We start from the raw sequence: 17,609 nt of genomic DNA on the forward strand, positions 1-17,609 counted from the left end.
CCGTCTGGGCACTTACTAACACAGGTCACCTATCTGTCACTTCCATAGGCGGTATCGTGGAGTGTGAATAGGCCCCAGCAGTGATAGAACTCCTTGCTCCCAGGAAACACAGCATGCAGGCTGTTCACCCTGGCTGAGAGCAATCTCCTCTAGCTCTGTGGAGCTTTTACCCTGCTGCAGGCTTAACAAGGCACACCTGCCTGCAATACCCGAACTGGACCGGGGGAGGGGAATGGCAGGTCCCACTACCAACCTACCCACCATTCCAGTAAATCCAGGCCCGGAACATGGAAAAACCCCTCAGCAGCATAACACTGCTGAGTGACAGATCTCACCTGGATTCACCATCTCACCATATGCCTTAGCCTGGGTGAGATGTACCTCCCCTCAAATACTTCTCCAGTGACATGTCTACAACATGTTAAAGGTTTTGATTGGATGGGGTCCTGGCACTTTTTAAAAAAAAATTTCACCGTCGTTTGGGACTTGGTGCTTGGACCCCGTCCAATCAAAACCTTTAACATGTTTGTGTGAGTTACCTCCCCTTTTCTTACTAAGAATACATACATGCTTGGCCAAACTTGTTCAACCTACAGCTAGTGATGTAATGGGTGTCACGGCTGCCATTGAAGTGACCCTACATAAAAAAAATAAAACATCTTGGTTATATATCAAGCTGATACAAGTCTTTATCTGTCTACGACTTATTTATCATCTTGTGAAGTTCTTACCTCTGTTTTAGATTTTAGCTCATCTGGCTTCTCCCAGGTGGACTGCTTGGTTTCAGTGTTGTAGTAGTAGGTACGCCCATCTGGAGCTTTGTGCTCGGTCCATAGAGACTTCTGTGGAACAAAAAAGATATATTCAGAAAACACATTTTTGTTTCTTACAATTACACTAGTCACCAAACTGTGCTGAGTAAGTCTCAGCTTATGTTTCATACAGTATGCAAGAGAATACATAATGAAAACTGCATCTCCAGTATGTTCATTCTTATGTTCACCAACATGTGACATCTTGCCATTGTGACCCTGGCTGTAAGGGAATTTATATTTAGTGACTATGAAAATTAATACTAAGGTAGAGAACCTTTATTTGAATGTCTTGAGAGGCAGAGCTTTCTTCTGCAGCTGTTTTCTGTATCTGTAAAAGCAATAAAACACTGTTATAAACAGTAGACATTGCATAGGCGCATATTATCATCCTCAGAAGATAACCTGCTGTTATGTTCCCATAGGGCCCGGGACACTGAGTATGAAGGTTATTTTCTTGCCTTCATCCTCAACGTTATTTCTGTTAAAGAGGACCTGTGACCCCCCGCGCCGGGGTGACAGGCTCCCCACCCCCAGATAGATCCCCTTATACTTACCTCATGTCGCCGAGTCCCGCTGCCGGAGCCGGTCCCGGGACGGAGATATCCCGGTGAGAAGCCGGCGCGCGCTGTGGAGATGAGTCCAGCGTCCATAGAGAATGAATGGAGCCGGACTCATCTCTGCTGCGCGCGCACGGCTCCATTCATTCTCTATGGACGCTGGACACATCTCCACAGCGCGCGCGCCGGCTTCTCACCGGGATATCTCCGTCCCGGGACCGGCTCCGGCAGCGGGACTCAGCGACATGAGGTAAGTATAAGGGGTTCTATCTGGGGGTCGGGAGCCTGTCACCCCGGCGCCGGGGGTGACAGGTCTCCTTTAAATCCTGCATTTTATTAATTTGTTGGAGTCAGTTTGGTGCACTGGGGACGGTACTACGGCTCTTGGGGCACCAATCTACCCTAACCGCTCGCTGCCTCCTCATGGATATTGAGCCAGTGCTCTGCAGTGAGGTCACTCCAGCCACTCTTTGCTGCTCAACACCAGATAGGTATTCCTAAGAGGGGCGGGCAGGTGGGCCGATCAGTGTACTAGGGGCTGTTCTTCTGCCCCCAGTGCACCAAACCTGCTCATTTCATATTATTAAAATGGAGACTTTAACATTGGTGAGAATGAAGGAAACTACTATACGAATGCTCAAAGTTCTGCGCTGGTCCTGGCTTCTTCCTGGTTTCTGTGATGTGTCAGCCCCTCTCTTCCTATCAGCAGCCACAGAGGTCTCCTGCCTACACCAGATCCAGTGGGGTCGGCACTTCACAGGAACCAGGAAGTAGCAGTGACCAATGGAGGACTAGAACCACCTGCATAGCAGCTGTCAGTACTGGAGGAAGGTAAGTATATATTTAGGTGAGGTGGCTTTATTATTTTTATACTATCCCTAGTCATGGCGACAACCCCTTTAAACTGCAGAATACAACTGATCATAACATAGTTCTTACATGTATATTAGAGCCTGCTAAACTCAAAAAGAACATGTATGACAAAAGAACATGTATTCCCTTTAATTGGGTATTTACATCTTGAAAAGTGATAGCACATTGCCAGGATACACCATCATTTTATGATTAGTGGGAGTCTGTCCACTGGAACCCCCATCAACCCTATAAAGAGTCTACACATAAGTGTTGGGTGGAAACACTGCTCTTCAGGAAAAAAGATTTGAAGGAGACACAGTCCTATGGCATCACAGTGGCCCCTGTATTATCGGGAATGGGAGATGTCCCACAGAAACTTGGACCACCACTGATCATAAAGATGGAAATACCCCTTTAAAAAACACTAAAATAATAATAATAGCTATGCCAATACAATACTAAATAAACAATATAGATTATTACATAACAAAACAGAGGGAAGGTTAGATGTATCTTAGCTACTCACTGTTGGAGCTGGTTGAGTCACTGGCGCTGAAAATACCATAAAGACGTGAAAAGAGAAAAAAAGAACAAAAATGGGCATTTGAGGTCTTGAAGTAATACCATTTAGATGGACAATATGACAATATTGTGAAATAACGGTGTTAGGCTATGTTCTCACTACTTATAGAGACCAGCCGGGTCACGGAACGGCCGGTCTCTGCCCGGATCATCCCAGCCGGTACTTAAGTAACAGCCGGATGATCTTTTCGGCCGCAGAGCTCTGATGTGGGCGCATCAGCATGCGCCCGCATCAGAGCTTCCCATAGCACACAGTGCAGCGAGCGTCCGGAGCCGCTCGATTCACTGTGTGAACTGACAGGGTTTCCTACGGCCGCAATTCAATGAATTGCGGACGCAGAAAACTGACATGTCAGTAATTTGCGGCCCCGTGCAGGATTCCGGCCGGAACGCATATGATGTGTATACACTCCGGCCGCGATCCCATAGAACAATAGGCATTGTTCACCCGTACAAAGTAAGGCCGTTGTTGCCGATGGCAACAACGGCCGTACGTTTACGTAGTGTGAACATAGCCTTAAAGGTCCGGTGAGGGGACTTTTTTTTTTTTAAAGGCAGGGGGGAAAATAAAAAACAATCTTAACTCACTTCTCCCGGTTCCTCTTTGGCACTGGATCGCTGCTACGGGACCCCTGCCAGGCTCCGGGATCTTCTCTCAGTCGTCGTCACAACCCGGTTCATTGACTGCCTGCTCAGTCAGTGACTGGGGCAGCACACCACTGAAGTCACTGATTGGCTAAGCGAGCAATCCATCAGCCAGGAAGGCATTTTCCCTATCACTGTGACATCATCAGGACTCAGGGAAAAATGGCTTCCGGCTGGGGTCCCGGAGCAAGTGTGGCGGCGGGGGCACATGGAGATCTAGGTTAGGATTCTGTATTAAGTTTCCCCCTGCCCCTGCCAAAAAAATGTCAGGACTTCTCCTTTAAAGAGGTTATCTAGCTTACTGAACATGGCTGCTTTCTTCCAAAGATGACACCAATCTTGTCCTCAGTTTGGGTGTAGTTTTGCAGCTCAGTTCCATTGAAGTGAATTCAGCGGAATAGCAATACCAAACACAAACTGGGGACAGGAATGGTGCTGTTTTTTTCTAATCCTGGATAACCTATTTAATTTATGCTTTTGGTAACCCTGTGTTCCCTTTGGCCCCACAACAGTACTTACAGGTTAATGCCTCAGTCCCAGGAGGAGTCACCTGCTAAGATAATAAACATTATGTTTTCAGGAACATGCTAGTAAACAAAGTCAAACCTGCTTTACATAGATATACTGCATACAATACTGCCCTATTGTATGTCAGATTAAAAAAGGGCAATAGAATTTTTTTTTTGTCCATGCACTCCCAATAGGGCATATAGACAGAGGTTGTCTTGTTGGGACCACCCCTTAAAACCTAACCCTGGGCAATTAATGAAAGTAGGTAAGTTCCCTATCATCTCAACTTTATCCTGGAAGCTGAGATCTATGCTTCTTTCTGCAGTTTTTGGAAGTGACCACACAGCAGGGATCAAGCCGCATAATACCAGCAGCAGTGAGGTAGACACCAAGGTAAGAGGTAAATGCAGCCAATCACTTTCATTATTGTGGACAGCATAACCCCTAGTTACACAGAAAAATTTGCTTCTGAGTCCGACAAACCATGATTTTTAGGAGCGGCACAAAAGATGTGATCAGCTGACTAACAGGCATAACACCATAAACGGCATACATGAATATGCCTTACAGTGGAGAAAACTTTAAATAAATAATTTTTCATTTAGGATTTTTATAGAAAAATACTGACTGTAGTAGTGCTGGTTGTGACGGCTGGCAGCATCATAGTCGGCAACAGAGGTGGCACAAGACTTGGGAGCTTTAAGGAACATAAAATAAAGTTGGATAAAGTTAATCCCTTCAAAAAACATCAGGATATTGCAGGTTTTTTAGTATAATAAGACGTATACAATACCAAACTCAATATGTCCTGCCTTCATACAATTTTCCATTTCTATGCACAGCCGCACTATGTTACTTATTGGTCCTGTTATCATGTGACTTGTTCTTTCTTGTATGTAATGTAGATTATAATTATCTATTCTTTTACTTGTATTATATTATTGGATGTGCATCTTTTTGTCACAAAGGAGGAGTAGCATATCCAAAGAGGTAGTGAGTTACCCGGGAATACTCTATCTTGTGTTATGCAAAATTACTGGCGCTTGCTATTTCCATAGAAATTTTCCTGCCACTAAAAACATTATCTCTCTGCTTTATATAGTATCTTACCTGTAGCCTGGGATTCTGCCTGATCAAATACACACAATACATGACATGCTAATAGTAATTGCTAGAGTAGAGAAAGAGTGCTGACGTGGTAAAGGGAGACTTGATGAGTCTTAATAAAGGAAGGTCAGCTCTAGGTAGCAGCTTGTATTCTAGAATTAAAGATGACACAGCTATGATGACTTTGGCAATAGTATGACATCTAACTATATCATTCTAAATTTAAACATTTTCCACAGTTAGCAATCTTTAAACATGCCTTAAAGGGGTATTCCTAACTCCAAAAGTTAACAAGCTGATAAGTGGAGCTCTAAGAGATTGGAGAAAATACAACAGCAGCTGTGTCACAAAGCCAATACCTGGGAGATAGGAGGTGGTCCCGCCATAGGTGGGATCATGGGTGGCAACATAGCATGAGGAATTGGAGGCATTGCTGGAGGCCTCTGTCCTATTGGTGGCAGTCCAATTGGTGGAAAAGGAGGGGGTAGGCCAGGGGGTGGCATCTAGGAAAAGACATAAGGATAATGTGACTTAAACACAGAAAGCAACAGTAGTAGTATAATAACTGATAATAATATTGCAAAAAAAGTATTTCATTTGATAAATAAAATAATGACTATATTTCACTGAACAGTCAATAAAAAATATCATGAAACACGCAATCAGTGCAAAACTATTATCTAACCTACAACCTGATCCCAAAGCTTTACACCAAATGCAATAATAGTAACACAATTATGTTTTTTTTAGGGGATAAAGGAGAAATCCCATGAACCAAAAAAATATCAGAGGCGGACAGGGGGGTGCGGAAACATAATAAACAAAGTATACTTACCCATCCCTGTGCGCTCATGGCGCTGCTTACATATAGTTGACAGCCACTGGTCTCTTACCGCGTGGATTAATTGCCCGCTCAGCCAATCAGTAACTGGGACAGGCACTCCTGCAGTCACAGAATGGCTGAACGGGCAATTAATCAGCAGGGCCATGATGTTTCAGCAGCCGGAGCTAGGTATGTGACATACCCTTATGACTGCCAAAAAATTACATCGGGTGCCTGTCGGAGAGACCAAAGAGCAGCGCAATGGGGCATGGGAATGGGTAAGCATACATTCTTTATTATGTTACCGCACCACTCACCTGCCTGTGATTTTTTTAAATTTTTTTCTTTAACCATAGTTACAGCGAAGGCACATCTTAAATTCTTGAGCATTCAGGACGTATATTCTAAATATAAATCTCCTTTTTTATGCGTGTATGACCACAGCCATACAATAAAGTAATCTATATCTACAGTTCAAGACCCTGTATACACAAGACATTGCTTTTATTGTAAGATAATTCACCGTTCTGCAGCTTGTCTGTGGAAGCAGTTGACAGGCTTATCATCAGACACATCCCTCACAGCTAAGCTAAGCTCCTATAATGCAGTAGGACAGTAAGTTTTTAACTACATCAGTCCCTGGTGTAAAGATAACACTTCCTTGAATACAAATCAGCAACACAGGCTCTGTAAAAAATTAAAAAAAAAAAAACAAGGAATGCTGGGAGATGTGTGTTCTGAAGCCTGCAGAATCGTATAAGTAGCCCTGGGCTACAAGCTGTAACTCAGGATCCATACAACATACATAATGCAAAATGTGTACAAAACTACTCAATGTTTTATGAAGAATAATTCTATAAGCAGAAAGTAAAACCTCCATCTGCTTTAGGATTACGATCTTAACAATTTACCAAATAACTATGGAAGAAGAACCACTCATTTTAGTCTGACACAGTGCTCTTTGCTGACATCTCTGTCCGAGACAGGAACTGTCCTGAGAAGGAGAGGTTTTCTATGGGGATTTGCTGTCTGGGACAGAGATGTCAGCAGAGAGCACTGTGTCAGACTGGAAAGAAAACAACATTTCCTGCAGGACATACAGCAGCTGATAAGTATGGGAAGATTTCTAAATAGAATTAAATTAGTTTTCTATACAACTTTTTTCTGGGGCTGGAAAACCCCAATAAGTCTTTTTTCACACTAGACAACACTCCAAGCTCCTAGCCTTACAGGGGTCTAAACTGGTCTTTCTAAGTAAGCTTAGTAGCTGTTCTTTCTAGCACATAAGCTTTATCCCTATGATGAACATATCCCCTTCACTTTTTGGCACAAACATCACTGCGGTTCCAGTACAACAATCTGTAGTTATTCCCCCACTGGGTAAATTCATATATTTTGCACATATTTTCTGAGAAATAAACATACTGTTATATGAACAACACTCCAAAGCACAGTTTTATCCATGTATATAGTCACTTACAAAAGGTGGAGGCATCAGAGGAGGAGCATTGGGGAAAGGGGCGGCCTGACCAGGTGGAGCTGTTCCTGAGTCTGGTGCTGACTGAAAAATGAGAAGATGATAGAGAAGCTTGAGAGGTGTGTTAGCGGCAATTACAGCGCAGCGCACCTTCCAGCAAGTGTCAAGATGAGATGCAATAAATATCAAGGTGGTAAATATTTACAGTGTTACCTTCCTTGTTATTATTATACCAGTTCAACTGCTAAATAATACAACAGATAGGAAGATGAACAAGAATAACATAGAACACCATATACATCATCATGGCCCATAGTGGGGTTAAGGTCTTAATCTGGGAATGGTGCCCAAAAATATTAGCTCACCTACTGGGCCATGTGTTTCATATTCCTTAAAGGAGAAGTTCTGCAAAATTTTTATTAAAGTATTGTATTGCCCCCCCCCAAAAAGTTATACAAATCCCCAATATACACTTATTACAGGAAATGCTTATAAAGGGCTTTTTTCCCTGCACTTACTACTGCATCAAGGCTTCACTTCCTGGATTAACTAAATAAAGACAAGAAAAAACAAGGGTGCCGGCGCCTCGTGTCTCACCGTGATGGGACCAGGAATAAAGGAGTGTAATGGTTACACTCACCTTTAAGCCCCTTGGGCTGTGTGCATATCACCCCGATGGGGTAGCTCAAAATCCGTGTGAGTCTGGTGATGGACAGGATAAGGGACTGCAAGCCACAGGTACCAGGAATGGGATTCTCCCAAAAAATGGGGCCCGTGTGACAGAGTAGGCAAAAATTTAAAAAGAATAGTACTCACAAAATAGCGCTGTCCCAAGAATCCAAAAATAACCAGGAAATTAAATCAATGTTGAAATTTATTGTAAGAGCACAAAGTTTACGTGTTTCAGGAGTTTTAACATTCTCCCTTCATCAGAACAGTGCTGCACTGTTAAAACTCCTGAAACACGTAAACTTTGTGCTCTTACAATAAATTTCAACATTGATTTAATTTCCTGGTTATTTTTGGATTCTTGGGACAGCGCTATTTTGTGAGTACTATTCTTTTTAAATTTTTGCCTACTCACTTCCTGGATAACATGGTGATGTCACTTCCTGGATAACATGGTAATGTCACTTCCTGGATAACATGGTGATGTCACTTCCTGGATATCATGGTGATGTCACTTCCTGGATAACATGGTGATGTCACTTCCTGGATATCATGGTGATGTCACTTCCTGGATATCATGGTGATGTCACAACCCGACTCCCAGAGCTGTGCGGGCTGTGGCTGCTGGAGAGGATGATGGTAGAGGACACTGAGGGACACAGGGCACTGGAGGGACACTGAGCATCCCTCTGCCATCATCCTCTCCAGCAACCACAGCCCGCACAGCTCTGGGAGTCGGGTCGTGACATCACTATTTTATCCAGGAAGTGAAGCCTTGATGCAGTAGTAAGTGCAGGGAAAAAACACTTTATAAGCATTTCCCGTAATAAGTCTATATTGGAGATTTGTATAACTTTAGGGAGACAATACAATAAAATTTTGCTGGACTTCTCCTATAAAAGCTGTCAGACTCTGTATTACCAGACAGAACTTGGGGACAGCTTTGTGTCAGTAGGATGAAAAGTGATTTCATATTCTGCAATACTCCGTCCTATACAACACATACGCATTTCCAGCTGTTGTAAAATCACAACTCCTATCAGGCAGAGCAGAGCATGTTGGGAGTTGTGTTTTTGCAGTAGCCAAATCTGCCATCATACTGGCATACTGGAAGTAATACAGAGTTTTGTAACAGCTGCAGGCTGTCAGGAGATGATGGGAGTTGTACTGCTGCAACAGTCAATAGCAACGAGAGTTGGAGAGCCACTGAATGGGAAATACTGGTAAAATGTGTAGGGAGATCAGTGTGTTATAAAAGGGGCAGCAGGTTCAGACCAGTGGGGTCCAACCCTGCTGTGCCACCCTGCACAGAAAGGACGTCTCCTCAGCTGTCAGACCTTTACACAGTGTATATATATATATATATATATGAAGTGTACAGCACATTGTCTCTTCCTTCTATTAATACACGGAGCCCATCATGTCCCAGCAATTCACTCCATGTGCCAGGTCACATTCCACTGGTTAGACTTGCCAGTGGTTGGCATGCCCCGGGCAGCAGTATGCTCTTACACTGCCCTGTATATAATGTATGGCAGCATACAGCCCCGCACCTGTCTCTCATACTAAGCAGATAACATGCCCGGTCCAGCGGGCACTGCCCCCACCCAGCAGCCCCGGTGCCCCCTGGCAGCCGGCCTCACCCCCGCCCTCACTCCTCCTGCCCCTTGCAGTCAGTGCACCCCCTGAAGCCGGGACCGATATAAACAAAGCTCCCTTACCATCCCTGCTCCGGCCGTCAGCTGCCGCAGGCTCCGCCCCCTCAACAACCTGCACGCCCATTGGCAGCGGCTGTCGTTGAGGGCGTGGCCAGCGGTGTAACCTGTGCTGTACCGGGCCCATCTGTCGGCAGGATAACGGCGCGCGCATAGCACTATTTATACTGTGCGGTAATCCCAGGGTTTTTTACTAGTCCCTGGCATAGGCTGTGCGGTATACTGTGCGGTAATCCCAGAGTTTTTTACTAGTCCCCTGGAATAGGCTGTGCGGTATACTGTGCGGTAAACCCAGGGCTTCTTACTAGTCCCCTGGCATAGGTTGTGCGGCCCCTGGCATAGGTTGTGCGGTATACTGTGCGGTAATCCCAGGGCTTCTTACTAGTCCCCTGGAATAGGCTGTGCGGTATACTGTGCGGTAATCCCAGGGTTTCTTACTAGTCCCCTGGCATAGGCTGTGCGGTATACTCTGCGGTAATCCTAGGGCTTCTTACTAGTCCCGTGGCATAGGCTGTGCGGTATACTGTGCGGTAATCCTAGGGCTTCTTACTAGTCCCGTGGCATAGGCTGTGCGGTATACTGTGCGGTAATCCCAGGGCTTCTTACTAGACCCGTGGCATAGGTTGTGCGTTATACTGTGCGGTAATCCTAGGGCTTCTTACTAGTCCCATGGCATAGGTTGTGCGGTATACTGTGCGGTAATCCCAGGGCTTCTTACTAGTCCCGTGGCATAGGTTGTGCGGTATACTGTGCGGTAATCCCAGGGCTTTTTACTAGTCCCGTGGCATAGGTTGTGCGGTATACTGTGCGGTAATCCCAGGGCTTCTTACTAGTCCCGTGGCATAGGTTGTGCGGTATACTGTGCGGTAATCCCAGGGTTTCTTACTAGTCTCATGGCATAGGCTGTGCGGTATACTGTGCGGTAATCCCAGGGCTTCTTACTAGTCCCCTGGCATAGGTTGTGCGGTATACTGTGCGGTAATCCCAGGGCTTCTTACTAGTCCCGTGGCATAGGCTGTGCGGTATACTGTGCGGTAATCCCAGGGCTTCTTACTAGTCCCGTGGCATAGGCTGTGCGGTATACTCTGCGGTAATCCCAGGGTTTCTTACTAGTCCCTGGCATAGGCTGTGCGGTATACTGTGCGGTAATCCCAGAGTTTCTTACTAGTCCCCTGGAATAGGCTGTGCGGTATACTGTGCGGTAATCCCAGGGCTTCTTACTAGTCCCATGGCATAGGCTGTGCGTTATACTGTGCGGTAATCCCAGGGCTTCTTACTAGTCCCATGGCATAGGTTATGTGGTATACTGTGCGGTAATCCCAGGGTTTCTTACTAGTCCCATGGCATAGGTTGTGCGGTATACTGTGCGGTAATCCCAGGGCTTCTTACTAGTCCCATGGCATAGGTTGTGCGTTATACTGTGCGGTATTCCCAGGGCTTCTTACTAGTCCCGTGGCATAGGTTATGTGGTATACTGTGCGGTAATCCCAGGGCTTTTTACTAGTCCCATGGCATAGGTTGTGCGTTATACTGTGCGGTAATCCCAGGGCTTCTTACTAGTCCCATGGCATAGGCTGTGCGGTATACTGTGCGGTAATCCCAGGGTTTCTTACTAGTCTCATGGCATAGGCTGTGCGGTATACTGTGCGGTAATCCCAGGGCTTCTTACTAGTCCCCTGGCATAGGTTGTGCGGTATACTGTGCGGTAATCCCAGGGTTTCTTACTAGTCCCCTGGCATAGGTTGTGCGGTATACTGTGCGGTAATCCCAGGGCTTCTTACTAGTCCCGTGGCATAGGCTGTGCGGTATACTCTGCGGTAATCCCAGGGTTTCTTACTAGTCCCTGGCATAGGCTGTGCGGTATACTGTGCGGTAATCCCAGAGTTTCTTACTAGTCCCCTGGAATAGGCTGTGCGGTATACTGTGCGGTAATCCCAGGGCTTCTTACTAGTCCCATGGCATAGGCTGTGCGTTATACTGTGCGGTAATCCCAGGGCTTCTTACTAGTCCCATGGCATAGGTTATGTGGTATACTGTGCGGTAATCCCAGGGTTTCTTACTAGTCCCATGGCATAGGTTGTGCGGTATACTGTGCGGTAATCCCAGGGCTTCTTACTAGTCCCATGGCATAGGTTGTGCGTTATACTGTGCGGTAATCCCAGGGCTTCTTACTAGTCCCGTGGCATAGGTTATGTGGTATACTGTGCGGTAATCCCAGGGTTTTTTACTAGTCCCATGGCATAGGTTGTGCGTTATACTGTGCGGTAATCCCAGGGCTTCTTACTAGTCCCATGGCATAGGCTGTGCGGTATACTGTGCGGTAATCCCAGGGTTTCTTACTAGTCTCATGGCATAGGCTGTGCGGTATACTGTGCGGTAATCCCAGGGCTTCTTACTAGTCCCGTGGCATAGGTTATGTGGTATACTGTGCAGTAATCCCAGGGCTTCTTACTAGTCCCATGGCATAGGTTGTGCGTTATACTGTGCGGTAATCCCAGGGCTTTTTACTAGTCCCATGGCATAGGCTGTGCGGTATACTGTGCGGTAATCCCAGGGCTTCTTACTAGTCCCATGGCATAGGTTATGTGGTATACTGTGCAGTAATCCCAGGGCTTTTTACTAGTCCCATGGCATAGGTTGTGCGTTATACTGTGCGGTAATCCCAGGGCTTTTTACTAGTCCCATGGCATAGGCTGTGCGGTATACTGTGCGGTAATCCCAGGGCTTCTTACTAGTCCCATGGCATAGGTTATGTGGTATACTGTGCGGTAATCCCAGGGTTTCTTACTAGTCCCATGGCATAGGTTGTGCGGTATACTGTGCGGTAATCCCAGGGCTTTTTACTAGTCCCATGGCATAGGTTGTGCGTTATACTGTGCGGTAATCCCAGGGCTTCTTACTAGTCCCATGGCATAGGCTGTGCGGTATACTGTGCGGTAATCCCAGGGTTTCTTACTAGTCTCATGGCATAGGCTGTGCGGTATACTGTGCGGTAATCCCAGGGCTTCTTACTAGTCCCCTGGCATAGGTTGTGCGGTATACTGTGCGGTAATCCCAGGGTTTCTTACTAGTCCCCTGGCATAGGTTGTGCGGTATACTGTGCGGTAATCCCAGGGCTTCTTACTAGTCCCGTGGCATAGGCTGTGCGGTATACTCTGCGGTAATCCCAGGGTTTCTTACTAGTCCCTGGCATAGGCTGTGCGGTATACTGTGCGGTAATCCCAGAGTTTCTTACTAGTCCCCTGGAATAGGCTGTGCGGTATACTGTGCGGTAATCCCAGGGCTTCTTACTAGTCCCATGGCATAGGCTGTGCGTTATACTGTGCGGTAATCCCAGGGCTTCTTACTAGTCCCATGGCATAGGTTATGTGGTATACTGTGCGGTAATCCCAGGGTTTCTTACTAGTCCCATGGCATAGGTTGTGCGGTATACTGTGCGGTAATCCCAGGGCTTCTTACTAGTCCCATGGCATAGGTTGTGCGTTATACTGTGCGGTAATCCCAGGGCTTCTTACTAGTCCCGTGGCATAGGTTATGTGGTATACTGTGCGGTAATCCCAGGGTTTTTTACTAGTCCCATGGCATAGGTTGTGCGTTATACTGTGCGGTAATCCCAGGGCTTCTTACTAGTCCCATGGCATAGGCTGTGCGGTATACTGTGCGGTAATCCCAGGGTTTCTTACTAGTCTCATGGCATAGGCTGTGCGGTATACTGTGCGGTAATCCCAGGGCTTCTTACTAGTCCCCTGGCATAGGTTGTGCGGTATACTGTGCGGTAATCCCAGGGTTTCTTACTAGTCCCCTGGCATAGGTTGTGCGGTATACTGTGCGGTAATCACAGGGCTTTTTACTAGTCCCATGGCATAGGTTGTGCGTTATACTGTGCGGTAATCCCAGGGTTTCTTACTAGTCCCGTGGCATAGGTTATGTGGTATACTGTGCGGTAATCCCAGGGCTTCTTACTAGTCCCATGGCATAGGTTGTGCGTTATACTGTGCGGTAATCCCAGGGCTTCTTACTAGTCCCGTGGCATAGGTTATGTGGTATACTGTGCAGTAATCCCAGGGCTTTTTACTAGTCCCATGGCATAGGTTGTGCGTTATACTGTGCGGTAATCCCAGGGCTTTTTACTAGTCCCATGGCATAGGCTGTGCGGTATACTGTGCGGTAATCCCAGGGTTTCTTACTAGTCCCATGGCATAGGTTGTGCGTTATACTGTGCGGTAATCCCAGGGCTTTTTACTAGACCCGTGGCATAGGTTGTGCGGCATACTGTGCGGTAATACCAGGGTTTCTTACTAGTCCCATGGCATAGGTTGTGTGTTATACTGTGCGGTAATCCCAGGGCTTCTTACTAGTCCCGTGGCATAGGTTATGTGGTATACTGTGCGGTAATCCCAGGGCTTTTTACTAGTCCCATGGCATAGGTTGTGCGTTATACTGTGCGGTAATCCCAGGGCTTCTTACTAGTCCCATGGCATAGGCTGTGCGGTATACTGTGCGGTAATCCCAGGGTTTCTTACTAGTCTCATGGCATAGGCTGTGCGGTATACTGTGCGGTAATCCCAGGGCTTCTTACTAGTCCCCTGGCATAGGTTGTGCGGTATACTGTGCGGTAATCCCAGGGCTTCTTACTAGTCCCCTGGCATAGGTTGTGCGGTATACTGTGCGGTAATCACAGGGCTTCTTACTAGTCCCATGGCATAGGCTGTGCGGTATACTGTGCGGTAATCCCAGGGCTTCTTACTAGTCTCATGGCATAGGTTGTGCGTTATACTGTGCGGTAATCCCAGGGCTTCTTACTAGTCCCATGGCATAGGCTGTGCGGTATACTGTGCGGTAATCCCAGGGTTTCTTACTAGTCCCATGGCATAGGTTGTGCGTTATACTGTGCGGTAATCCCAGGGCTTTTTACTAGACCCGTGGCATAGGTTGTGCGGTATACTGTGCGGTAATCCCAGGGTTTCTTACTAGTCCCATGGCATAGGTTGTGTGTTATACTGTGCGGTAATCCCAGAGCTTCTTACTAGTCCCATGGCATAGGTTGTGTGTTATACTGTGCGGTAATCCCAGTGCTTCTTACTAGTCCCATGGCATAGGCTGTGCGGTATACTGTGCGGTAATCCCAGGGCTTCTTACTAGTCCCATGGCATAGGTTGTGCGTTATACTGTGCGGTAATCCCAGGGCTTTTTACTAGTCCCGTGGCATAGGTTATGTGGTATACTGTGCGGTAATCCCAGGGCTTTTTACTAGTCCCATGGCATAGGTTGTGCGTTATACTGTGCGGTAATCCCAGGGCTTTTTACTAGTCCCATGGCATAGGCTGTGCGGTATACTGTGCGGTAATCCCAGGGTTTCTTACTAGTCTCATGGCATAGGCTGTGCGGTATACTGTGCGGTAATCCCAGGGCTTCTTACTAGTCCCCTGGCATAGGTTGTGCGGTATACTGTGCGGTAATCCCAGGGCTTCTTACTAGTCCCCTGGCATAGGTTGTGCGGTATACTGTGCGGTAATCACAGGGCTTCTTACTAGTCCCATGGCATAGGCTGTGCGGTATACTGTGCGGTAATCCCAGGGCTTCTTACTAGTCTCATGGCATAGGTTGTGCGTTATACTGTGCGGTAATCCCAGGGCTTCTTACTAGTCCCCTGGCATAGGTTGTGCGGTATACTGTGCGGTAATCCCAGGGCTTCTTACTAGTCCCGTGGCATAGGTTGTGCGGTATACTGTGCGGTAGTCCCAGGGCTTCTTACTAGTCCCATGGCATAGGTTGTGCTTTATACTGTGCGGTAATCCCAGGGTTTCTTACTAGTCCCGTGGCATAGGTTGTGCGGTATACTGTGCGGTAATCCCAGGGCTTTTTACTAGTCCCATGGCATAGGTTGTGCGTTATACTGTGCGGTAATCCCAGGGCTTCTTACTAGTCCCATGGCATAGGTTGTGCGGTATACTGTGCGGTAATCCCAGGGCTTCTTACTAGTTCCATGGCATAGGTTGTGCGGTATACTGTGCGGTAATCCCAGGGCTTCTTACTAGTCCCCTGGCATAGGTTGTGCGGTATACTGTGCGGTAATCCCAGGGCTTCTTACTAGTCCCCTGGCATAGGTTGATGCTAGAACACAGTGATACGGTATACTATGAAATAATTCCTGGAGGAATCGTGGTCGAGCCTCCCCCGTGCAGAACTCCTAACGTCTGAACTATTGAAGATCATGGATCCTGGGCTGCTGTGTGCGGGAACCCTCGTCACTGCGCAAGCATAGGAACACCGTGCATCTATAACAGTGCCATCACCCCTATAACAGTGCCATCACCCCTGTAACAGTGCCATCACCACAATAACAATGCCATCACCCCCATAACAGTGCCATCACCCCTGTAACAGTGCCATCACCACCATAACAGTGCCATCACCACCATAACAGTGCCATCACCACCATAACAGTGCCATCACCACCAAAACAGTGCTATCACCCCTATAACAGTGCCATCACCCCTGTAACAGTGCCATCAGCCCTATAACAGTGCCATTCCCCCATAACAGTGCCATCACCACCATAACAGTGACATCAACCCCATAACAGTGCCATCACCCCTATAACAGTGCCATCACCACCATAACATTGACATTAACCTCATAACAGTGCCATCACCACCATAACAGTGCCATCACCCCCATAACAGTGCCATCACCCCCATAACAGTGCCATCACCACCATAACAGTGCCATCACCCCCATAACAGTGCCATCACTCCTATAACAGTGCCATCACCCCCATAACAGTGCCATCACCCCCATAACAGTGCCATCACCCCTATAACAGTGCCATCACCACCATAACAGTGACATCAACCCCATAACAGTGCCATCACCCCTGTAACAGTGCCATCACCCCCTGTAACAGTGCCATCACCACCATAACAGTGCCATCACCCTTGTAACAGTACCATCACCCCTATAACAGTGCCATTCCCCCATAACAGTGCCATCACCCTCATAACAGTGCCAACACCCCATAACAGTTCCATCACCCCCATAACAGTGCCATCACCCCCATAACAGTGACATCACCCCTATAACAGTGCCATCACCCCCATAACAGTGCCATCACCCCTATAACAGTGCCATCACCACCATAACAGTGCCATCACCCCTGTAACAGTACCATCACCCCTATAAGAGTGCCATTCCCCCATAAAAGTGCCATCCCCCTCATAACAGTGCCATCACCCCCATAACAGTGCCATCACCCCTATAACAGTGCCATCACCACCATAACAGTGACATCAACCCCATAACAGTGCCATCACGCCTATAACAGTGCCATCACCACCATAACAGTGACATCAACCCCATAACAGTGCCATCACCCCCATAACAGTGCCAACACCACCATAACAGTGCCATCACCACCATAACAGTGTCATGACCACCATAACAGTGCCATCACCCCCATAACAGTGCCATCACCACCATAACAGTGCCATCACCCCTATAACAGTGTTATCACACCCATAACAGTGCCATCACCCCTGTAACAGTGCCATCACCCCTATAACAGTGCCATCACCCCTATAACAGTGCCATTCCCCCATAACAGTGCCTTCACCCTCATAACAGTGCCATCACCCCCATAACAGTGCCATCACCCCTGTAACAGTACCATCACCCCTATAACAGTGCCATTCCCCCATAAAAGTGCCATCCCCCTCATAACAGTGCCATCACCCCCATAACAGTGCCATCACCCCTATAACAGTGCCATCACCACCATAACAGTGACATCAACCCCATAACAGTGCCATCACCCCTATAACAGTGCCATCACCACCATAACAGTGACATCAACCC

General features: G+C 47.1%; 1 protein-coding gene across 5 annotated transcripts in view; it reads right to left on the bottom strand.

The window, feature by feature from the left end:
- The window catches only part of PRPF40B (pre-mRNA processing factor 40 homolog B), a 35,299-nt gene extending 25,503 nt beyond the window's left edge, over nucleotides 1-9,796 (bottom strand). For 3 of the 5 annotated variants that reach the window (XM_069970133.1, XM_069970132.1, XM_069970137.1), the window contains exons 1-8: nucleotides 9,762-9,796; nucleotides 7,375-7,455; nucleotides 5,431-5,574; nucleotides 4,593-4,661; nucleotides 3,974-4,007; nucleotides 2,754-2,779; nucleotides 1,090-1,143; nucleotides 732-842 (exon numbers count right to left, since the gene is read on the bottom strand). In XM_069970133.1, coding sequence (XP_069826234.1) covers nucleotides 732-842; nucleotides 1,090-1,143; nucleotides 2,754-2,779; nucleotides 3,974-4,007; nucleotides 4,593-4,661; nucleotides 5,431-5,574; nucleotides 7,375-7,455; nucleotides 9,762-9,764 — 522 coding nt within the window. In that variant the 5' untranslated portion in view covers nucleotides 9,765-9,796. Of the gene's footprint in view, nucleotides 1-731; nucleotides 843-1,089; nucleotides 1,144-2,753; nucleotides 2,780-3,973; nucleotides 4,008-4,592; nucleotides 4,662-5,430; nucleotides 5,575-6,417; nucleotides 6,492-7,374; nucleotides 7,456-9,761 lie in introns of those variants that run through there. The other 2 variants (XM_069970135.1, XM_069970136.1) reach the window with 2 other exon arrangements.
- Nucleotides 9,797-17,609: the final 7,813 nt, after the last annotated feature.

This window comes from Dendropsophus ebraccatus, chromosome 5 (assembly GCF_027789765.1).
Source record: "Dendropsophus ebraccatus isolate aDenEbr1 chromosome 5, aDenEbr1.pat, whole genome shotgun sequence".
Taxonomy (NCBI): domain Eukaryota; kingdom Metazoa; phylum Chordata; class Amphibia; order Anura; family Hylidae; genus Dendropsophus; species Dendropsophus ebraccatus.